This window comes from Jaculus jaculus, chromosome 1, assembly GCF_020740685.1.
Source record: "Jaculus jaculus isolate mJacJac1 chromosome 1, mJacJac1.mat.Y.cur, whole genome shotgun sequence".
Taxonomy (NCBI): domain Eukaryota; kingdom Metazoa; phylum Chordata; class Mammalia; order Rodentia; family Dipodidae; genus Jaculus; species Jaculus jaculus.
This window is the reverse complement of record NC_059102.1, coordinates 202,760,870-202,785,243: the sequence shown is the minus strand read 5'-3', so window position 1 is coordinate 202,785,243 and position 24,374 is coordinate 202,760,870. Positions and strand designations below refer to the sequence as shown.

The following is a 24,374-nucleotide window of genomic DNA, read 5'->3' as shown; positions in this document are numbered from 1 at the left end:
CTCGTCTCCCAACTCAGGAGACCTCGGTAATATTCCTACCTCACAACAGCTTGAGTTCATTTCTGCTTAGAGGTCACCGCTAGTCACCCAGGGGCAGCAGTGTCATCACTGTAGTGAAAGGCCATTGGCAGAGCACAACACTGATGGTGATGGCTTTCGATCTTTATTGCCATCATACCTTAGAAGGAGCCACTGAGCTCATTTAAGATACAAGGTATTGTGTTGTGGGTATGTCCTTAGACTGGTAGTAAGAATTACTATTTACTAGGATAAGAAACACTTTAAAAACAAAATAAACTATAGTTTGTCCTTATTTTTTACTTTTCTGAGACAGGGTCTTGCTATGTGGTCCAGGCTGGCCTTGAACTTCTGAACTCAGGCAATTCTCTGAACTAGAAGCTTTTAAAAAATCAAATTAAGTTCTGTTTTGCAAGAAGCACCCCTTGTCTTTCCTGACACATCAGTGGCAGGGAGAAAGGCCACTTCCTGTAGTGAGCATGCCCAGGTGCTCCGGGCAGGGGAAGCAGGAAGTGTCCCGCGGCCGGCTCTGCTGTCGTCCGTGTCAGCGGGTACCCTTCCTGCTGGATCATCAGAGACCTTACCTTGGGCTGGTGATCTGGCCCAGCACGGGCAGACACCACAGGAGGATGGGTCTCTGGTTCTACAGTGATTTTTAAAGGGTAATTCTGACAATAGGGGATTTGTGCCTTTCCAGTGACCTTAGAATCTGAGGTTGAGTGCCACCTTGGGCTCTGCCTCTGTTGCTCTGTAATCCCTTGCTCTCGCGGGCCTGTGCCGCAGGGCGCTGTTGGCAGTGCAGGGCAGGGACGGAGCAGAGCTGCCAGCAAGGCTTTCAGCAGCGGTCAGTCCGCTGCTGAGCTGCAGGCATTCTATCCGTAGCTTGTAGACTTTGCAGGATAAAAAGAAGGTCACGCCTTCTTCTCAGATCTGAGGAATGCAAAAGCTATACCCTTGCTTAGAATCTGGAGGTTTAAATGTCTAACGACTCTCATTGACTCGTGTTTGAATTATGGAATTCCCAGTTGGTGGTGCTGATTGAGAAGGTTGTGGAATCTTTAGGAGGTGGAGCCTTGTTGGAGGAAGTGTGTCACTGGGGGCAGCCTTTGAGGTTCCATCCTGTTCTGAGTACATCTCTCTTTAGTTCCTCCATGTTGGTGTGAAGATATGACCCAGGTTTCTTGCTGTCCCTGCCAGGAGGGATTCTTCCCCTCAAAACTCTAAACTGAAGATTAAACACTTTCCTTCTTTGAGCTGCTTCTGCTCATGCATTTTGTTCCAGCAGTGAGGTAACTGATACATGCTCCTTCAAAGATCCTTAATTGTCTGTACTTTAAAATCCAAACACTTGGATGTTATTTCATTGCATACTGCAGACTCGTTTTGTCTGGGCTCCCTTGCTCTTTCCCCATATTCCAGCTGCTGAAACAGTTTCCCAAGGCTATGGTTAGGATCTGTGGTGTTCCTCCAATATCCATATAGTACCTGTGGCACTATATGGAAGTGGTGGAGGTTTTGGGTCACTGGGGTCATGCTTTCAAAGGGGACTGTAGGACCTGAGTCTCTTCCTACTGTTTCTGTTTCCAGCTATTAGTCAAGGGCTCCTCCAACATCTTCCACCCTGAGGTACTGCTTCATCACTGGCCTGAAAGCCAAGGGATGAAAACTGTGAACCAAAAGAAGCCTTTTTATTTTTTGCACATGCATGTGCTTGTATGTGAGAGTGTGCACGCATGTGTGCTGAGGCCAAAGGTGCATGTCAAGTGGTTTCTTCAATCCTCTTCATCTCAGTTTTTGAAACAAGGTTGCTCACTGAACCAACAGCTCACCAATTTGTCTAGACAAGCTAGTCAGCAGGCCCGAGGCATCTGTTTCCACAGGTGCACAGACACCACACTCAGCCGGGGATGCACTCAGCTTCTTGTATTTACACAGCAAGTTCTTTACCTACTTAGTTCCCTCCATAGTCCCTCTTGTCCTCTCTCCATCCATCCTTCCCGTGATAGGATCTCACTACGTAGGCCTGGGTTTGCCTCAAACTCACAATCCTCTTGCGTCAGTCTCCCACATGCTAAGGTCACAGTTTGTACTACCCATGGCTCCTTCTCCCCTTTTAAGTTGATTGTCTAAGGTATTTTGTTACAGTAATGAAACTTTATTACACCCATCTACCATCATTCATGAGCCACATGTTCTTTCAACACATTTGACTGTCTCCCTCTCCAGGGATGGTCACTCCTTCCTTAACATCACCTCTAGTGGAATATGTCACACACTGCCTTCTTAGTTGGGGTTGTCTCATTTAAGAGACAGCATCAAGTGTCCATATCTGTAGCATGGTCACTGGCAGGTAGGAGCCCAAGGATGTTCAGCTGGAGGAGTGAACCAGCTCTGGACTAGGAGGGCAGAACCCATGGCCAAGGGAGCTGGCACAGGTTGGCAGGGACAGGAGTTTATGGCAAACCAATCCAGGGCTGCATAGCCAGTCAGGCTCTGACCACAAACTTAGCAGTGTGTATAACAACATAAGAACAAAAGAAAGGTTATCTATTCTATGTAATGACATGCATTGGATGTGCATCTCACAGAATGCAGATTTGGTGGTTTCAAGAACAGTTCCACCAGGTGTGGTGGTGCGCACCTTTAATCCCAGCACTACGGAAGCAGAGATAGGAGGATTGCTATGAGTTCGAGGCCACCCTGATACTACATAGTGAATTCCAGGTCAGTCTTGGGGGGGGGGGGAGGAACAGTTCCATCTGATTTTAGTTTTGGTAGCAGACTTATTTTCTTTTTAATTATTTTAATTAATTTTTATTGACAAATTCCATGATTATAAACAATATCCCATGATAATTCCCTCCCTCTCCCCACTTTCCCCTTTGAAACGCCTCTCTCCATCATATCCCCTCCCCCTCTCAATCAGTCTCTCTTATTTTGATGTCATGATCTTCTCCTCCTATTATGATGGTCTTGTGTAGGTAGTGTCAGGCGCTGTGAGATCATGGGTATCCAGGCCATCTTGTGTCTGGAGGACCACATTGTAAGGAGTCCTACCCTTCCTTTGACTCTTACATTCTTTCTGCCATGTCCTCTGCAATGGACCCTGAGCCTTGGAAGGTTATTTATTTATGAGAGCGAAAGAGAGAGAGAGAGAGAGAGAGAGAGAGAGAGAGAGAGAGAGAGAGAGGGAGGGAGGGAGGGAGGGAGGGAGGGAGGGAGAGAATGGGCATGCCAGGGCCTCTAGCCACTGCAAACAAACTCCAGATGCATGCACCACCATGTGCACCTGGCTTACATGGGATCTGGGGACTCAAACCTGGGTCTTTAAGCTTCACAGACAAGCACCTTAATTGCTAATCTCTCTCTCCAGCCCACAGACTTATTTTCTAATGATGGCTGCAAACACATTTCCAGTCCTGTAAACTATCCCAGAACCTTGGTACGCCCCAGCTTATGTGGGTACTAGGGAATCAAATCTGGGTCCATAGGCTTTGCAGGTAAGTACCTTAACCTCTAAGCCATCCCTCCAGCCCAGTACAGGTATTTGTGTGTGTGTGCTCCCATGTGTACATGGAGGCCAGAGGTCAACACTGAACCCAGTGCCTTCTGGTTTGGCCACCAAGTCCTAGGGATTCTCCGGTCTCTACCTCCCCAGTGCTAGGATCTCATGCATGTATCGCCATGCCTGTTCTTGCATGGGTGTTAGGGATCCAAACTCAAGTCCTCGTGCTTCCACAGCAAGCATTTTACCTACTAAGCCTTCTCCCCAGCCTTGGAGTCTACATCAACGTCATGAATGATCCCCTCTGATCTTGGACTGCTCATCTTTTGCACCGTGAAGCCCTGTGGTCCAGTGGTTCTGCTTCACCAGGTTAGAACTGTCCAGAGCTGGGGCACCTCTGTAGGATCCTGCATGGCCTGGCCACATGGGGACCTGCTAGGAGGAGCTGGGCTCTGCTGGAACTGGGGCATTTCTGGGAATCTGGAACATGTGGCCTTTTGTCCTGGCCTGGTAGGCCCAGTGTTCTCCAAAGGGTCATGTTCTGCAGAGGTATGCTCTCAAGGTGTGGCCTGAACCAAAATAACAAGATGAAGCTTCAGAGGTCAGCCCCAGCGTGGCTATTATTCTCATACCAGACTTTTGTCTTGGAACTGTCAGGAGCCTTGATGTCTCTGTTTTTGTAGCTGGAATGACAAGGACAGGTCAGCTCTGGACAATCAAAGCACCGTGAGACATCTGGCTTTATCCTGAGTCCTAAGGAGGACAGACAAAACAGCAGAGTGAAGGCTGGAACATCCCAGGATGTGCCCTTCCTCGCAGAGTACTTCTGGGCATCAACCTTCCCATTTTAATTAACCCAGTGAACCAGCCTCTACCTTTCAAAGGAATCTGAGGGAAACCTTTCTGCCAAGTTCCAAGTGAGGCCCTCTGACACACAGGAAAGTGGGCCAGGCTCTTGTGTAGGTTAAGGAAGTCTGAGAAGAATGAAGATTATAGGGAAACAGTCTACCTTTCTTTACAAAGCCTTGTTTTGCATCCCTGAAATCTCAGATTCAGCTATTACAATGAAGTCCTGTTGTAGAAAGAGCTGGCTTTTTATCACCACTTAAAATCTAATTAATCCATATTGAAGCACAAAGATTTCTGTTGTGCTTTAGGGTGAGGGGTCATAGAGCCCTCTTTGTTCATCCTTAGACTTATACTCATCAAGCATTGGGGATATAATTTTACCAAGCAAATTGGAAGGTAACAGATCAAATCCTTATCAGAAAGCCTAACTCATAGTTTTTAACAGACTCCTTACCCTTTACATGAAACATTATATTCAAGAGGAACAAAAACACATTTCAGAGTATCCAAAGAGTTAATGGCCAAAGCTTATATCCCAGGAAGCATAGAATCAAGCTCATCACACTACTGTCAGCCACAAAGGACAGCAGATCCTATAGGGTGGCAAGTCCTAAGATCTTTTGTAATGGCTTTACTCTTCAGAACAGCAATGCAAACTGTGGGGCTTTCATTTTCTTTGCTAGGATGGGTTTTAGCCATTATTACCACTTATCTGCCACACTGGAAGAACCTCAACCTGGACCTAAACGAACTGGAAAACTGGACCATGGGGCTGTGGAAAACCTGCGTCATCCAAGAGGAAGTGGGGAGGCAATGCAAGGATTTTGACTCCTTCCTGGCCTTGCCAGCTGAGCTCAGGATCTCCAGGATCTTAATGTTTCTGTCGAATGGGCTGGGGCTTCTGGGCCTGCTGGTCTCCGGCTTTGGCCTGGACTGCCTGAGAATTGGAGAAAGACAGCAAGGGCTCAAGAAGCGACTGCTCATCCTGGGAGGAGTCCTGCTCTGGACCTCGGGAGTGACAGCCCTCGTTCCAGTCTCCTGGGTGGCCCACATGACGGTCCAGGAGTTCTGGGATGAGACCATCCCGGAGATTGTGCCCAGGTGGGAGTTTGGGGAAGCCCTGTTCCTTGGCTGGTTTGCTGGTTTCTGCCTGGTGCTGGGAGGGTGTCTGCTTCACTGTGCAGCCTGCTCCAGCCCAGCTCCTGCAGCTTCGGGCCACTATGCAGTGGCAGAAATGCGAGATCCATCCCTGGAAAATGGAACTGAAGATCCCAGAGTGTAAGATACTGATAAGGCCAGAGTCATGTCCCTCTTATCCACTGTGATAGCCATGAGGTCACTGTTAAATAAAAAAAAAAAAAGTGAGCAGCACAGATTTGGTTAATAACTATTTTTCTACATTAGACTTGTGCCTCTCAAGTCTGAAAATGAAGGAGGACTGTATCTAAGAGGAAACTATTACAGCAAACATTCCAGAAGTAAGAGTGAAAAATGTCATAAGACTTGGTTATCTGAATGAGTATATGCTGGTGGGTGTCCAGGGTAGTTAGTCTGGGGCTTTGATGTATTCCTTATGTACCCAAAAGCTGTGTGGCTATGTACAGCTGGAAATAACTTCTTTATGCTTCCAAAAGAAAATGATCTGAACTGTTTTTAAGTGCTTTGGATTAGTAAAGCCACATTGTAAGCCAGACCCAAAGTGTCATTTCCACAATGACTTTGGTTTTTAGACAAAAGTACCTTATGTTTAGAAATTCCTGGGAAACTAGTTTAATTTTATGAGACTGCAAGTTTTCAGCACATTGTGGTCCCCTCAGATTTTAATAATAGCCAATCTCCTCTCTCACCCATTTCCTCAAAAGCTTCAGATTAAAAAAAATTCCAAAGGAGATCTAGATATTGTCAGCCTTTCCTGTGCTCAATTAAAAATGACAAACGTGGGGACATCTGTTTTAGTGAACAAAGGCGTTGATTTTTGACCTTAAAAGTCCAATTGCTTAAATTTTCCACAACATAGAAAGCATTTTTCAGCAAGGGGGGGAACCCCAACAAATGCTTATGCACATGTGAGTGAGTTTAACACAAAGACATGTAGAGAAATAGACCTCCAGTTCAGCTCAGTATTGTTTCCTACGCTATGTGGTACATGAAGCCAAAGAGACTTTTTATAAACAGGCCTGATTTAAAGTTGAGAGAGATTTCTGATAAGACTGATTTATTTGCTTAAGAAATTCTTCTCTTGAACCTTTTTCTTTTAAATGGTAACACCCAGTTATTATCATAACATACTCATTGAAATGTGAGAACACTTTAACAGATGAAAATTTGACAGGTTCAATTAGCACAATACAAAGCAGGAGGAGCTGAACCAAAACCTTCAATTAAACATTTTTGCATTTAGACTTAATGCTTTGACGTGTTAAGAGTCAAAGAGTCGTTGGGACAACATGAAAGCCATTTATACCTTAACAATGTAAGGAGGATTAGTGCTACTTAATTTTAATTCACTGACAAGTGTGCTTTCTACAAAATTCAGCCCACAGGACACAAACACAGACTTGGCCACACCTTAGCATTACTGGTTTGCAGCAGTATTTCCCTATCCTTTTCTGAAACCTTTTCAACATGGAATCAAACAATAGCAGATCTGGCAAGAATCCTCCTATATACACAATGAAGAAATATTTCTGAGCTCTGCAAGTGATAACTCAAGTGTCACACTTCTTTTCACAGCAACCGAAGGGTAGGAGTCAGGCTGGCTAAAGCTCACAGGACTTTATAATGGCTTTAGTGTTTCGAACAGCAATGCAGTCCGTTGCACTCTTATTATCTTTGCTGGGATGGGTTTTCTCCTGCCTCACCAACTACTTGCCACACTGGAGGAACCTCAACCTGGACCTAAATGAAATGGAAAACTGGACCATGGGGCTGTGGAAAACCTGCGTCATCCAAGAGGAAGTGGGGAGGCAATGCAAGGATTTTGACTCCTTCCTGGCCTTGCCAGCTGAGCTCAGGATCTCCAGGATCTTAATGTTTCTGTCGAATGGGCTGGGGCTACTGGGCCTGCTGGTCTCCGGCTTTGGCCTGGACTGCCTGAGAATTGGAGAAAGACAGCAAGGGCTCAAGAAGCGACTGCTCATCCTGGGAGGAGTCCTGCTCTGGACCTCGGGAGTGACAGCCCTCGTTCCAGTCTCCTGGGTGGCCCACATGACGGTCCAGGAGTTCTGGGATGAGACCATCCCGGAGATTGTGCCCAGGTGGGAGTTTGGGGAAGCCCTGTTCCTTGGCTGGTTTGCTGGTTTCTGCCTGGTGCTGGGAGGGTGTCTGCTTCACTGTGCAGGCTGCTCCAGCCCAGCTCCTGCAGCTTCGGGCCACTATGCAGTGGCAGAAATGCGAGATCACTGTCAACAACTGGAGATGAAATACAGCAACCCAGACTCCTAAGCCCGAGGGATCACTGGCGTCTGTTCTTCAGTAGGAACTAGCTTGGCACCGGATGTGGTAGGATCTCCTGCTAGTCACCCAGCCACTATGCTTATAATGTCCTGAAATGCATTTCCCCTCCTGTGGCTATTAACCTCTTAAAATACAATCTTTTTTTTTCCAAGACTAGTAAATCACTTTTATTTTCTACTTGGAGATCAAAACCAATCAGGACCTAACATAATCAGTCATTACAGTGCATGGACTTCAATTTTAAAATAGGCTGTGATTGCACAGTGAGAATTGCTAAATAAAACTTACGTATCTCTGAAAGCATTATTCTCATGGAGATGAATCGTTTGGTCAATAGGAAATGTTACTGTTCACCATTTACTTCTTTCGAGTGTTTAAGACAACCTATTATAATGAAATTAAGGTCTCACTGGATATTTAAAATGCATGACATCTGATTAAACTGAAAACTGCTGGCTTCTTTAAGATTCAGAAGTGAAGAATATGGGACACTTCATCCTTTTTTCAGTCAGAGACCTCAGTGCCTCTAGAGAGCCTTTCCCAAGTCAGCCACATCCATTCGTGCCTTCAGGCACAGAAGGGCACCTTGTCTTCTTGAAGATTATGAATGTGTTCCTTTCTGCTTGTGCTCCGAGTTCTGTACCCATGGTCAACCTTTCTGACTGCCCCAGGCTCTGAGCAGTCACAGTGGGCATGAATGGTTTGACTGGCAGTATGGGCAGAGGGCCTCCTGGGACAGCTGCCTCCTGCTGGAGCACACTGCCAACTCAGGAGGTGTGACCGCAGCGGCACGCTCCCTCCCGGTGGAGCCCTTTGCTTCCTCTGCGCAATGAAAAGATTCCATCTCCTTATCCGCAATACATAAAGTCCAAATAAGAACTTTTCACAACAAACTTCTGGCTTGGAGAATTCTTCATGGAGCATTTTATATTTGCTTGGTACATGATTCAAGTAACCTCTTGTGTTTGTGCCAACCAGAGAAATTAACCAAACAATAAACAGCAGTGAACACAGTATTAGGCAATATGTAGCTTGATTTTTTTTTTTTAAACAAAAAGGCTGAACTTTTTTCCATCAGCAAACACATGAAAAGTGCGGAGAACAAAGGTAATCTATGCGATATATTTGCATACTTTTACAAACAATACAAATTAAAACAGAAACGTGTTCAGAATTTAACCTGATTAAATATTTAGTTCAGTCCTGAGCTTCTGATATTTAATACAATATAGATAAAGCCATGGGGGGGGGAGAGAGAGAGAGAGAGAGAGATTGAGATTTTAAATTTATTTGATTTGTATGCTACAGAGCATCAGCTCTACTTTGTTCATTTGGCTAGTAAAATTCTTTTTGTACCTGACATTTAAGAGTCTGAATATATAAAACTGTAGTAACATACTGATAACTCAAACTTGATAACTAAATATTCAATTCCTTTTACCCTGTGCAGAATAAATTCTATGTTTTAAAAATAGTTTTATAATATTAAAATCCATATCTGCTCATATGGTTTTGTGATCAAGTTAGTAAAATGCTTTGTCACTGTGAGTCACTTAGGTTAGTACAAATATGACAGGATTATTAAAAGCTGCCTATAAATGCATACTGCTATTGCTTTTGTTTAAAGTGTAGATAAAGGGTTATATTAAAAGAAGTTTTCCTCTCATGTTAGAAATCAACAAGTTTTGTAAAATGAAACCAAAGCCTCTTGGTCACAACTGTTAATTACCAGCCTGAGACAGAATTTATTTAACACTTGACTGAAAGTTTTTGTATCACAGAAAGTTCATGGTTCATCTCATGAGGATTTATAAAGCTGTAAATACTCCAATATAGCCTTTTCTATGTCCAACATTTAAAATGGCCAGAACCAAACTATATATTAAACAGAACATAAATAAGACCGTAAATAAATAAATGAAGAAAATAAAATTGTACGGTACAACACAAAATTCTATAAACATTTTCATGGTCAAACTAAGAAGCTGAAAACAGCTGACCTTCATTAGTTCTACATTAAATAAACTTCTGCTGTTCACATTTGACCTTGACAAGGATGAATGGTGTTCCTCTAGCTTTCCTTAGATGTTCAGCAGAACAAGAGGGGCAGCCTTGAAGGACCGTATGCAGTCCACTAGGCTAGTTTTGTTCAAAAGTAGTGTCACATCCAGTTATAGCTTTGAAGAAATTTGCATATAAGTGGTGAAACATTTGGGGAAAAAATTGGAGTTTTAGGTTCAGAAACTTAATAATTGAAGTTTGGGCTGAATTTAAATTTTGATTCTGATAAAATGAACTTTCTAAAATATGTATAATTAGATTAAAAAAATCTGCTAGTGATGATTCTAGCAGGAAAAACAGAACTTGTTTTTCCTTAAGGGGCCCATTATTTGCATTAAAACATAAAAATAATTTAGTTTGATATATAAGATAGGTAACCAAAAATTGCCTCGTTCAGTACAACAGACTAAATAACATGCATGATTGAAGTCACCTAAAACTATATAGGCTAAAAAGCTTTTATGCTGGCAAAGCTATAGTGGGGACTTATTTACTTTTTTTTGTTTTAAGTTGTGTCTGGGTTGCATAAGTTCAAATTAAAACTGGAGATCAGGACATTCTGGTCAATTTCTATCTCGAGGTTGTTCATCTAGACTATATATATATATTATGTGTTAGCAATACCCTCAGGCATACTCTTTCTTTTGTTTCCAACTACTTGCCAGGAATTACAGATAGAATCCCCTAAAACTGAGAGTGAGAGCTGTAAAGTAATTTCTACTAAGTATGAAATTTCATTTGATTAAACTCTTTCTTTTTGGCAACTTTGATGTAGTAAAGATGCACCCCTTCCTCAGTTCTTGGCCTCAACCAGTGAAGACACATGTCCCCCTGCTCATGGCCTGTGCTGACTCTCCTCAGAGCCCAAGGGAAAGCCAGAGACCCCTATGAACACCTGCAAAGGCGGCTTGGCTTGCGAGTAGCAGCAGCTCATTCTATGAGCACCAGGCTAGTGTATCTTGGGGAAGTGGTGCCTGCTTTCCTTCTGCCTCACTCAGCTCTTTCATGTAGGCAGCAGAACTGGGCTTGTTTCTTGTACTCTTGCACTCAGTATTTCAGGTTTTCCTTTAGAGAGCTATTAAAGGACAATAAGGAAACTGCTTTAAGAGAACAAAGTGTTCAGATATAGCTGATGGAAACTCAGAGTCCACCTATTTCAGGTGGACTCAGAGCTCTGTGCTTGTGCGTATCTCCAACAGAAAGCACTGGTTTCTAGCTCAGAAACTTTGCCTGCCTCCTTGCCCATGTGCTCACAGCAACAAATGGCCTTCTGCTGGTCCCCCTGCTGCTTCCCCATGGTCAGCCTGGTGGGTCAGTGCTGCACACCTCTCTGTTCTCTCTGCACTATGAGGCCCAATGGCGACACACACATACTGTAAAACATTTGTGCACCAGATTAGACCATTTTTGTTATCTGTTTTTTTTTTCTCTCTTAAACATATAAGTTACATTCAAAGTACTTTACAAATTAGTCTGTTGCAATTCTGGTATGAAATGAAAGTTCTTTAAGACATGACAGTTATGTTATAAAACACCAAACAAACAAAACATGACAGTCTCCAAACAAAACAAATATCCAGTCTTTTGCCCTCCTTCAGAAGAGAGCAGGTGAGAAGCAATGTGTTAACCCACAGGGTCACACATCATCAGCTGGCAGGGACGGGATGCTGATCTTCGCTCGGGTGAAGTAGGCTATCTTCTCCCTAGATGGGGAAGAAAAGAGAAGCAATTGAAGGCGATGCTGAACATCCTGCAGTAATAAAATACTTCCAAGAACCCTAGCACCATCTCTATTTATGGTCATGGGTGCCTTGCCTTTCAGAGATGGGAAATGCAGGAAGAATAGTCCCTCTGGTTGTAAATAACCTATAGCCCAAGCCATAAATTCCTCTAGAGACTTCCAACAGAAGCTCATTTGTAATCCACCAGAGGTTCAGTCTAGGTATGGGTATATCTAAACCAGGTAAGTAGGATTCAAACAGGCCAAATACCTGCATGGAAATTCCCCAGAGACCTTATAGACTCCATAGTACCAGGGAAAATGGTTAAAACCAACCCCAAGTAAATTCAGGTAAAAAAGGCAAGTGATACCATGATTAAAAAGTAGAATAGACACTCGGCTCTCTTACAGGGAAACCCATCCACCTCCTAAAGCACAGATAAGCTGAGAAGGACAGGACAGAATGGTGTTCATGTTAACACTGTGTGGTTACTAAGGATGACAGCAGTCTATCCTTTCACCAAACCTCACAACATACATAACATCCCACCAGCACATATGTACCTAGAGAGTGTGTTTCATACTTCAGTGGTGCTGGCAGCTGTAAGGAAGGAGGGACACCCTTTCCCCCAGAGACAGTGCACAATGTCTACCCCATCTGGGACTTTTGTGCTTAGACACCCCCAGCTCTCTTACCACCTAAAGCCACAGCTGAAATCCTTCAGCATAGCACCCAATGCCATGTGAGTATGAACCCAGCTCTACCCAACACGCTCGCTTGGGGCAGCTTGCTACATATGTGGCAGCTGGTACTGACCTCAGGTTTTGTGGGTCCAGCCATGCTTTGTGTATGCCTACCAGCCCCAGTGCCTGAAGATCTGGTATGTTGGACCCAGTGTTGCTTCTCTTTCAGTTGCCTTTGCTGGTGTCTGTAGCCCTGGCCCTGCACAAACCGAGACTCCTCTTGCATGCTCTCACAAGCCCCTACTTACCCCTTCAGTAGCTATTTCCACTTGGCAATGCAATGGTGTGGTTGCCTAACTGTGTCCTCTCAGACTGGAATCCCTCTGGAGGAGGAGGGAGCACTTGTTCTCTGTTGTTCTACTGGGCAGATTAGCACAGTGCCAGGCCTGGTGTCATGGCTAAGGAGTGCCTAGCAATCTCCCAGCACGTACCAATGATCTCTCATTTTTTTTGCACCTTCTGTATGCTGGGCCAAGGGTTCTCAATGAGATATGCTCAGACTACTAAGAGGTGGGGTGGGTCTCCTGGGGAACCAGCCTCTTATCAAGAGTGTGTCACATCTGCATAGTCCCACTGGGAATGAACACAGTAGGCACTTCCACAACAGCACAAGGTGAGCTCCCACGCAAGCAGACCACATGGACAACTGAAAAGCTGACCTTAGTGCTGCCATTTACCTGAAGGATTGTACCTGCCGAGGCACCTTCCGGCTCTGCTCCCGAAGCCGGCACACATCCTTGGAGACTTGCCTCATTAATTTCTCTGCATTCAAATCTTGCTTCTGCTCCTCTTTTGACTGCTCAGCCTGGCAGAGGAAATAAACACATAAAAACCTGATTAGAAACCCTAAGACATGCTGCAAGGCTGAAAAGACTATGGATCAAAGCCAGGTGGCCACACAAGGCAGCCAAGGGTGTCAAGAGGGCACAACACCAACAAGACTAATTCAATCCAAGGCAGCAGGCAGTCTGATTTGGGGCAACTTTATTTTAATAATTAAAATATTCTCATTATATCCAAAACATGCGGCAATTTTATATCTGGAAACCTGAAAACCCTCAAAAAAGAAACTGAAAACCACTAGCTAAGTTTTTAAGAAGTAGCTTCTGGAAACATTTTGGTAAATATAATTTTAATTATTTGTTTTTTTGCATGTATGCATGTACAGTGCATGTATGTGTATGGAAGCCAGAGGGTTGATGTATCTTCCTTAATCACTCCATATCTTATTATATTTGTGTATGTGTGTGTGTGTGACAGAGAGAAAGAGAGAGAGAGAGAGAGAGACAGAGAGAGAGAGAAAGAGAGAGAGCGAGAAAGAAAGAGGGAGAGAAATAGGGAGAGAATGGGTGCGCCAGGGCCTCCAGCCACTGCAGATGAACTCCAGATGTGTTGGGCTCTGAAAGGCCCAGGCGTGAGGTCTAGTGGAACTTCCTGAGCCTAGCTAAAGTTTGGCGACCTGTCTCTGGCCAGCTAGGACTCAGCAAGACGCCTAATGGCTTCTGGCCTGCCACCTCCGCATGGCAATTGTAATTACCATTTCAATAGTTACAGTTTACTATTAGCCCTTACCTCCGCGCCCCCCCCCACCCGTCCTAAAATCCCTGCCTTGGTCCCCAACATGATATAGGCAACTGCTCAGAGTAATAAAATGAGTTTGTTCTGTGTGTTCTTGCTTCGAAAAGCCTCCCGACTCAGTGTGGTTTTTCTCCAGTGGCCAGGAGAGGTCTGGGTCGTCATCCCCTCAACCCCTAGGGAGGAACCAGCAGGACTGGTCCTTCCCTCGGCACTACCTACCTGCCCGGGAAGGAGCCCGGCACAGATGCATGCACCCCCTTGTGCATCTGGGTTTGGGGGATCAAACCTGGATCCTTTGGCTTTGCAAGCAAACACCTTAACTGCTAAGCCATCCCTCCAGTACCCCAGACCCCCCAAATCTTATTTTTGTGACAGAATGTCTCACTGAATCTGGAGCTCACCCACTTGGCTAGCTTAGCTAGCCCTGGGGACCCAGCCTCCCAGCTTTGAGATCACAAGCACACACTACCATGTCCGGCATTCATGTGGACACGGAGGATCCAAACCCAGGTTCTCATGTCTTCACAGCAAGCACTTTACCAACCAAGCCATCTCCCCAGCCCCAAATAAACTTTGAGTCTCTCTTTTCAACCCCTTTTGTCTATGTTAGCCGTTTAAAAAGCTTTGTTGAAGTACAATTTACGTACCAAGCAACTGCACATGTAAACAAAGAGCTCAAAGAACATTACACAATAAGCACACCATGTGACCTGCAGCAGGTGAAGGACAGCAGGTACCTGCCAGGTCCCAGAGCCCTCTTAGTGCCCTTTGAGGTATAACTGGAGCATTATCAGCATTGAGTTCTACCAGCAGAGGACACTCTTACCTTCTCTGTACTTGGAATGGCAGGGTGTAATGGGCTCACCAGTTTGCTTTTGAGAATCATTCACATTATTAGAAGGGATTGTACTTCATATTTCTCATGGTTGTATAGTTCTGTACTGTGCAACTGTACTAACATTTCTTTTCTCTATTGTTAGTGGACACTTGGATTTAAAAATTTTTTTTATCTTATTTGATTTTATTTTTTGGTTTCTCGAGGTAGGGTTTCACTCTAGCCCAGGATGACCTGGAATTCACTGTATAGTCTCAGGGTGGCCTTGAACTCTTGGTGATCCTCCTATCTCTGCCTCCCGAGTGCTGGGATTAAAGGGTGTGCTATCACCACCTGATGGACACTTGGATTTTTTATATATACTTTTGTGTTGTGTAGGTGTTCACATGTGGGGTGTGTAAAACTGTATGGAGGCCAGAAGACAACCTCAGATACTGTTCTTCAGGTATGCATCCATCTGTATTTGAGATAAGATCTCATGAGACTTGCCTATGCCTGAAATCCTAACATTTTGGAGGGTGAGGTAGGAAGCCTGTGAGTTTGGGGTAGCCTGAGTTACACAGAATTTCCAGGTCAGCTTGGAGTACTATAGGGAGGCTCTGTCTCAAACAAAACAGAACCAACAAAAAGTAACTCATGCCAGGTGTGGTGGCTCACACCTTTAATCCCAGCACTCAGGAGGCAGAGGTGGGAGGACTGCAGTGAGTTCGAGGCCACCCTGAGACTCCATATTGAATTCCAAGTCGGCCTGGGCTACAGTGAGACCCTACTTCGAAAAACAAAAAACAAAAAACAAAACAAAAAAAAAGGAACTTGTTCTGGCTCACATCTGTCAACTCAGCACACTGGGGGAGGACTGCTGTTTAGTTCAAGGACACACACTGTGGGCTCCTGAGTGAGTTCCAGGTCAGCCTGGGCTAGAGAATGAGGCATGGTCTCAGCAACAATAATACCAAAACAAAACTCAACAATAGTCCCTTCCCCGGCTCCCCCAAAGCAAGCCATTAAGCCAATTTGATAGCTATTTTAGACTGGTAAAAAAATTGAGCAGGCAATAGTTTCCAGACTTCTTGGCCCCCAACCCCCATGGCCAGGTTCTTTAGCATACCCTCCATCAGCATAGTGAAACTGCTCCCACACTTCCTTATCACCCCAAGGCCAAGCTTACACAAGGCCTCATTCTTGGTGCTGGATGTCCTGTGAGAACATGCATCCACCATTACAGTATCAAGCAGATTCCCAGAGCATGAAGATTCTACACGCCTTATCCTCCTCTGTGCTCCGCCTATCTTTCCCCTGACAAAAACTCCACTTCTGCCTTTTCTAGGCTGTCATATTATTGAAATGATAGTATAGTCCTTTCAGATTTATTTCTTAGTAATGTGCATTTAAGGTTCCACCATGTGCTTTCACATCCTGATACCCTAGTTAGTTTGAACAATATTCCATTGTTTTGATGTACCACAGGCTACTTATCTGTTCACCTACTGAAAGGACATCTTGGTTGTTTATTATAAGTCCTGGCAGTCAAGAATGAATCTACTGTAAACATCCACATAGATGTTTTGATGAAGATCTAAGTTTTCTAGTCATTTGGGTTAAAAACAAGGAGGTAAGAATGTGTTTTTGTTTTTTTTTTAATTTATGAGAGAGAGAGAGAGAAAGTATATGAATGAGAATGAATGAATGGGCATTCCAGGGCCTCCAGCCACTGCAAACAAGCTCCAGATGCATGTGCCAATTTGTGCATCTGACCTACATGGATCCTGGGGAATTGAGTCTGGGTCCTTTGGCTTTGCAGGCAAGAGCCTTGAGCGCTAAGCCATCTCTCCAGCCCTGTTTTGTTTTTTTAAGAAGTTGCCATGCTGTTATGATTGGATAAGAGATCCACTCAGTAGAAAGGAACCCACAGCTGGAACTGGGAACCAAGTCTGAATTCTATGGAGACCAAGATTATGGTCTCCAATGGCAAGCTCCCACTAGTTGTTGGCCCAAAGACAGACTACATCCATCAAAATCTTTCAAAATTAACAATGCCTATCCCATTTAACCTGTCCTGATCTCATTCTGTTGGAGAATCTGTTCTTTTTCAGAAGGCAGTGAGAACTGAGGACAACCAACAAGACAATAAAAGATAGCTGACTCCCAGGCAGGAGAAGAACCACCCCTCACACATCAGGTAGGGCCCAGGTGAGACCACAGAGGAACTGGTGAGATGAGCAAGAGCGCTGCTTCCATGGAGAGCCTGACAACCTGCGCCAGGGTGGTGGAGGCAGACACTGAGGATACTCAACATGTATCAAAGCAAAAGTCCAGAAGCTACTGAGAGCTTAAGACTAACGTAGAGTTAAAACACACCCACAGTGGTCCAGGGAATTTTGTGGAAGGGGTGGTGGTGGAAAGATTTTAAGAGCCACAGGTTGGGAATATTCAGGGGCATTGCAACCGCCACCGGCCATCCCCCCTACCCATGACTGAATTCTGCTGTCACAACGCATAAACATCTGGCTTTATGTGGGATCTGGGGAATCAAACCTATGTCAGCCAGCTTTGCAAGTAGTGCCTTTAACCACTGAGCCATTTCCCCAAAAGAGATGGACAAGGGATCAATCCCTTCAGACATTTCCTATAGACAGTCATGACATTCATGAACAAAGGTATTTTTAACTTCCTAAACCACATAATTCTCTCTCCCCCCCCTTCCTCCCTCCTCCCTGTGTGTGTTGTTTATGTGTGTTATTGAATTATGTAGAACTTCTAGTACAAGAGAACCAGAAAGTGCTAGGAAGCCTTTACCCTACTTATGATCTTAGAGGGAAAGTTTGTTTCTCAATATTAAATATGATGATAGACACAGAATTCTGTTGATTTCCTTTCTTTTCTTTCTTGCTTGCTTTTTCCTTTCCCTCCCTCCTATCCCCCCCCCCCCCGCCCCGCTTTTCTGTTGGAAACAGGATCTTATTATATGACCTGGCCTCAATCTCACTATGAAACCAAGGTTGACCTTGTACTTCTGACTCTGCTGCCTCCACATTCCTGGGTGCTAGGATTATACCCAGTTTACAGAGTGCTGGGTATTGAACCCAAGGCCTCAGGCATGCCAAATAAGCACTCTATTAATTGAGCTACATCCCCAGCCATGGTGTTGAATTCTGCTAATTTGTTTACATCTACTTGTGACTTTCCTTTTGTAGCTTGCCCATATGATGGACTGCATTGACTCTAAATGTTGATACAGCCTGGCAAGCCTGGTTTATTCCCCCCTTCATGATGGCATACGTTTCATTTTAAACATTGTTGAATTTGCTCATATTTGTTGAAAATATTTACATGTGTATTTGACACATTGGCTTGTACTTTTATATTTGTTTTTTATAGTTTATTCCACTGACATTTTTAATTTTTCTACTTTTATAAGCATGGTCTTACTATGTTACCCAGGTTGCCTTCAAACTCCTGAGTTTAAGCAATCACCCTGCCTCCACCTTCCAAATAATTTAGGCTATAGGTGTGTGCCATTTCTTATAATACCCTTGTCTGGTTTTGGAATTAGCATAGTGCTGGCCTCGTGGAATGAACTGCAAACATCCCCTCTAAGTTCTCTTCTGGAAGAATCTATAGATAATAAAGATATAACTTCTTCCTTAACTCTCTGGTAGAATACACTACTAACCCCACTTAGGGATGTTGTTTTTTGTTTCCATGTTATTATTCAACTGTTTAAATTTTTTTAAATTTATTTGCAAGCAGACAGAGACAGAAGACAATCAGAGACCATGGGTACGCCAGGGCCGCAGCCACTGCAAATGAACTCTATGTGAGTACTGGGGAATCAAACCTGAGTTGTTAGGCTTTGCAGGCTATCTCTCCAACCCTGATTCAAATTTTTAAATAGATATAGACATATCGGAATTTATTTTCTTGCATGATTTTTGGCAGTTTGCATTTTTCAAGAAATCAATCAAGCTTATGCGCACAGAGTTGTTTCTACCATTCCTTTAATGGCCACGGGACATGTAGAGATGTTTGTTCTTTCACTTCTGGTACTAATAACTGGCATCTTCTCCCCTTTTCTAAAGCCTAGTTAGAAGTTCTTCCATTTTATTCATTTTTTTTTCCTGAAAGAATCAGTTTTTGGTTTAACTGATTTTTCTTACTGGTTTTCTTTCAATTCCATTCATTTCAGGTCTAGTTTTTCTTATGCTTACTTTCTAATTTGTGAAGACAGAAACTTCGGTGGTGCTTTTAGCACGACCTTCTTTCCTACTTCAGTGCTATAAATGTCTCTCTATGCCTCTCTTTACCGCACCACAAATTCTGATATGTTGATTTCATTTTTATTTAGTTCAACAAGTCTTTTCACTTGACATTTCTTCTTTTTTCTTTTTTTAGCACTGTTTTATTTGATCTTCGGGTACTTTGGAATTTTCCAGCATTATTTCTGTTATTGATTTATAGTTTCATTTGACTGTGATCTGAAAGCGGACACTGTATTATTCCTATATTCTTCAAAATTTGCTAATATGTGCTTCCTGACTAGAATGTGATTTGCTCTTTCTTTTTGAGTGCTGCACCGTGTAAGCTTAGGAAGAATGTATGATATGCTGTTATCGGTCAGTCTGTCAATGTCCATTTAACATCTGGTTCATTGTAGTTCTGTTGATTTCAGCTGTGTCTCAACAGTAATAGTCATCTATTTCTCTTTGTCATCCCTAGTTTTTGCCTCACATACTCACTGACTCTTGGGCATGTACATTTTAAGGACTAACTATGTCTTTTCAGAGAATCGACCTCTTTATTATACCATGCTCTTCTTAATCCCTTTTTTTTTTGTCTATTTTTACTTATTTATTTGAGAGTGACAGACAGAGAGAGAAAAAGGCAGAGAGACAGAGATTCTTTCTCCTTTATAACTTTTCTTGCTCTGAACTCTGCTCTGTTTGAAGTTAATGTAGCTACTCTTACTTTTTTTCTTTTTACTTTAGAGCGAGAGAGACTTGGCATGCCTAGGCCTCAGCCACCGCAATCAAACTCGAGGTGCTTGTGTCACCTAGTGGGCACGTGTGACCTTGCGCTTGCCTCACCTTTGTGTGTCTGGCTAACATGGGATCTGGAGAGTTTTACATGGGTCCTTAGGCTTCACAGGCAAGCACCTTAACCACTAAGCAATCTCTGCAGCCCTTCTCACTTTCTTTTGATTGTTAGCATAGGATAGCTTTCTCTACCAATTTACTTTAGTCTGCATGTGTTTCTTATAGACCAAAATATAGTTGAATGAATAGTTGAATTTACAAATAAGGCACAGTGAAAGATTAGCAACAATAGCAAAGTACAGCAATTATAACAATATGCTGTAATAACACTTATTTAAAAGCTAACATTCTTTCAATCATGGCTGGCCACAGGTAACTGAATGGGAAGTGAACCAACTGAGCATGGGGACTATCACATGCATTGTCTTCTGGAATCTCTTTAGATTTAGATTTAAGAAGAGGAATTCTAGGAGCTAGAGAGATGGCTCAGAGGTTAAGGTACTTGCCTGCAAATCCTAATGATCAGGGTTCAATTCCCCAGTACCCACATAGGGACAGATGCACAAAGTGGCACATGCATCTGGAGTTTGTTTCCAGCAGCTGTAGGCCGTGTGTGCCTATTCGGTCTGTCTCTTTCTTCCTCTGCAAATAAATAAATTATTACAGAGTAACTCTCCCCTCTCTCACCAAGGACATTGTAGAGACACAGATGACTGATACTTGCTGGAGGAAGTCATAACTGACCTTCTTGGTCCTTTTAGTCCAAGTAACAAAAACCACTGCCACTTTCATTCCTGCTGCGGGGACTGTTCAATCTGCTGCTTGGAGTGTCGGCCTACCTCCTAACGACCAGCCATTTTCCAAGACTGGAGATTCCTTCAAGGGCCTTAACCTGCCTTGCTCATCCCAGCACCATCATTCACTGTGTGCCCCACACAACAGGAGTGCTGGTGACTTTCCAGGAGAAAAAGACACTGCAGGAAACGGGGCACAGAACACAAAGAAGTGAAAAGATAAAACACCAATAGCAAATAAACACACAAGGTCCTTCACTGTCATACAAACAGTAATGCCTTTTCCTACCCACCAGGTTGTAAATATTTTAAAGGCCTGAAGTTCACATCTCAGCTTACAGCTACCTGCAGAGGGGAAAGAATCCCTTACCAGGCAGGGTTGGTATGTGCTCCAGAAAGGACACCAGCCATGTGAGTGAGAGGCTCGAGGCTTAGATCACCTGATGACAGAATACGAAATGTGGCACTGCTGAGTAGAAGCCAGTGGTTACAGCTAGAGCTCTGAAGGAAATGGTTGGGAACATTTAGAATATTGGTACCTGTTTGCTGCTTTTTGCAACCAGGAACGTCTTACAAGAGCAATCAACTCAGCCAAGAGCAAAGCCATCAGCACAGGGTCAGAAGTAGCAACAGCTCTGTGAGGGCCTCAGCCTGTAGCCTGTAATCCAAGCTGGTGGACAAGCGGATCCTTTTAGACCCGAAAAGCCAACCCCTTCTGTGACAACTTGGGTAGTTATAAACTTAAGAAGGAGATAAGACTGGTGCTGGCCAAAAAGGAATTAGGACCTTTTTCTTCCTGTACACAGTCACTCTTTCAGACAACTGTTAAGGCCAGGAAGTCAAGGAACAAGGTCTTCAGGCTTAAAAGCCATGATAAAAGGCCAGATCTCTGGCAATATAGCTCATAGGTAAATTGAAACTATCAGCAATCCCTCTAGTAGAAATTTATTCTTTGTAACCAGTACTGTACCCCAAAAGGTACAAACTTGTACAGAACATTTATTTCTTCATTATTTATAACTAAAACTTTGGGAAATCATTCTTAGTATGTTAAATAATTATGACCTCTATATAGGTAAATATCTTTTATTTATTTTATTCATTTGAGAGGTGGGGGAGGTGCAGGCAGAGAAAGAGGATGGGCATTCCACAGTGTTTAGCTGCTGCAAATGAACTCCAGATGCATGTGCCACAATGTGTATCTGGCTTACGTGGGTCCTGGAGAAGTGAACCTAGGTCCTTAGACTTTGCAGGCTAGCACCTTAACCACTAAGACATCCTTTCAGACCTATAGGTAAGTATCTTAATGAATTACAGCAATGTTTATGAATAGAAAAAGTTGTTCATCCTCCTAGAATTAAATGAGGAAAAAAGCATATTTTAGAACAACATATCTTTTATGATCCTGTTGTTGTATAATTTCCTCAAGTGACAAATACAGCACTCAGGAAACAGACAGGAAAACCGTGAGTTCAAGTTCAGTTTGGGCAATGTAGAGAGACTGCCTATAAAAAATAAAGGACTGGAAATCTGGAAAAACATGGACTATAATGTCAACAGTGGCCACATCTAGAGAATGGACTCTAAGAGATCTTTTCTTTTTTTCTTCTCTCTCTTACCTGCTCCACTCTTTCTTCTTTCTTTCATAGTACTAGGGACTGAACATAGGGTCTCCCACTTACTGAGAACGCACTAATACCAGGCTACATTCCCAGTCTGTGTGCGTGCATGCATTCATGTATGCACGTATGTATGTATGTATGTATGTATGTATGTATGTATGTATGTATGTATGTATGTGTGTGTGTGTGTGTGTATATGTGGTACCCCATATGCCAGCCTGTGGCTGAGGACACTTCTAGGGTGACTGGAGTGGAAGGTCTCATGTCCTGCTCAATAATTCTTCTGCAAAGTCTTGTTTTGATCCAGAGTCTCCTTTTACTAATTCGGGAGCTTGCTACCTATGCTTTATGTGGACTCTGGAGATTGATTTGAACTCTCAGTCTTAGGCCTCTCAGGCTCCCATGCTTATGCAGGAAATGCACTTAACCACTGAGCCATCTCTCCAGCCCTCCCTATCCCCCATTTTAAACTTTGTTTTGAGACGTTTTGATAGATTTCCCAGTTGGCCTCAAGCTTGTGATCTCCTGCTGCAGCCTTCTGAGCAGTTTGCTGGGACTTAAGACTTTGTTTTTATATAATTCTGCTTGTTTGGATTTACTACAATACATGTGTTAGTTTAACTTTATTTAATTATAAACATATTCTCAAAACAAAAATAGATTACATTTAACTTTTCTCAGGAAAGAACTTTTGCAAAATCATTTATTTATTCCAGAATTGGTTATGTTCATATATTTACAGAGGACTAAGCATCCATGACAGGGCATCCCTAGTGTTTTATTGACCATAATGTACTACAACAACTTGTGGGCTCTTTTTACCATACAGAAAAATCCATTTACAAAGATTTTTGTCTATTTAAAAACAAACAATCCATATTTGCTAACTACTTTCTTAATTACTTTACAATTGGTGAGATACTTACTTGGAAGTACAAATTTATGTATTTCAAGTTCAAAGGGGACAGATGTGTTTGTTATATTACTTTGTCAAGAGCTATCTTTAGTAAGGAAGTACTGGCTTAGTATGCATACAAAAACACCTTCTACTATTCTGTAGCATATCAAATTGCTAAATTAGTAATTATACTAAAGTAATGGTGCTATTCAAATCCTTGATAAATTACAAGAATAAGTCAATTTTAGCTGGGTGTGGTGGCGTACGCCTATTAATCCCAGCACTCGGGAGGCAGAGGTAGGAGGATCACTGAGAGTTCGAGGTCACCCTGAGACTACATAGAGAATTCCAGGTCAGCCTGAGGCAGAGTGAGAGAGACCCTACCTTGAAAAACAAAAACCAAAAACCAACACGAATAAGTCAGTCTTGAAAGCCATTTACTGACTGACTTGAACAGAACTTTGAGCAGGAGTATACATGCCAGCTTCTATGCAGTAAGAAGTATAAGACAGTTTTCCTTCCCAGAGACGTATGTTATCAGATCAGTAATACTACAGGCTCCGGGGCCCACTTGGCATTCTGCTGTCTTGCACATGACAGAACTAGGAACCTCCCGTGCCCTTGTAGAGCTCTATTCCAAATGTTTCTCCAAGTAGCCTAATGGCTGATGCCATTTCTAACTGTCGACATTTTAAACTGTCGACATTTTTAACTGTCAACATTTTTGTCATGACTGAAGTTACTTTGAAACTCAGCAGTGTTTTCACAGAGAACAAGACTGACTGTGGAATGCATGAAGATACTCCCTTTCCTGCTGAACGAGAACACTTCATGGAACACTCTATGTGTCCTTGTATTTATATTTATATATGTACCTAGAGCTTCATCTTTCCTTCAAACTCTTTGACAAGCAGTATCTCAGAAATTTTATCAGTTGTCCATCAATTCTGCAGGCAGTTAAATCTCAGTATGGAATATTTCAATGTAATCATTAAGATTTTGTTAAATGAGCTATGTTAATATATTTGATATAATTTCCAGTAGAGTTTAACTTTTAAAAGTGTTAACATATGGATTTAACCTTCTAAAAAGTCAAGCACACACAAAAAAATGATACCTCCTGCTCTGTTATCACCAGATGCTTTTGGAAGAAACCAGTCTTCTCTCAGCATGGCTCTGCCTCTTGCCCCATTCATGAGCACCAGAAACCACTTGGTGGGCTCTAGATTCCAGAAGGGGATAATTAGCCTTAGGTGTACAT

General features: G+C 43.1%; 3 protein-coding genes across 4 annotated transcripts in view; 2 read left to right on the top strand and 1 right to left on the bottom strand.

Moving 5' to 3' along the window:
• The first annotated feature begins 4,997 nt into the window (after positions 1–4,997).
• Positions 4,998–5,654, top strand: Cldn24 (claudin 24). The gene has a single exon (XM_004657109.1). It carries the CDS (start codon positions 4,998–5,000, stop codon positions 5,652–5,654), a length of 657 nt encoding a protein of 218 aa, XP_004657166.1.
• Positions 5,655–6,570: 916 nt separating this feature from the next.
• The window catches only part of Wwc2 (WW and C2 domain containing 2), a 250,300-nt gene continuing 232,496 nt past the window's right edge, over positions 6,571–24,374 (bottom strand). For both annotated transcript variants that reach the window (XM_045141686.1, XM_004657110.2), the window contains exons 22-23: positions 13,031–13,158; positions 6,571–11,592 (exon numbers count right to left, since the gene is read on the bottom strand). In XM_045141686.1, the coding sequence (XP_044997621.1) occupies positions 11,526–11,592; positions 13,031–13,158 (195 nt within the window). In that variant the 3' untranslated portion in view covers positions 6,571–11,525. The remainder of the gene's footprint in view (positions 11,593–13,030; positions 13,159–24,374) is intronic.
• Cldn22 (claudin 22) lies at positions 7,008–8,465 on the top strand. The gene has a single exon (XM_004657067.2). It carries the CDS (start codon positions 7,154–7,156, stop codon positions 7,814–7,816), a length of 663 nt encoding a protein of 220 aa, XP_004657124.2. The 5' UTR covers positions 7,008–7,153; the 3' UTR covers positions 7,817–8,465.

Bases quoted from the DNA above. Each gene is read 5' to 3' on its own strand.
- Cldn24 (XM_004657109.1), top strand. From the start codon at position 4,998: ATGGCTTTACTCTTCAGAACAGCAATGCAAACTGTGGGGCTTTCATTT.
- Cldn22 (XM_004657067.2), top strand. From the start codon at position 7,154: ATGGCTTTAGTGTTTCGAACAGCAATGCAGTCCGTTGCACTCTTATTA.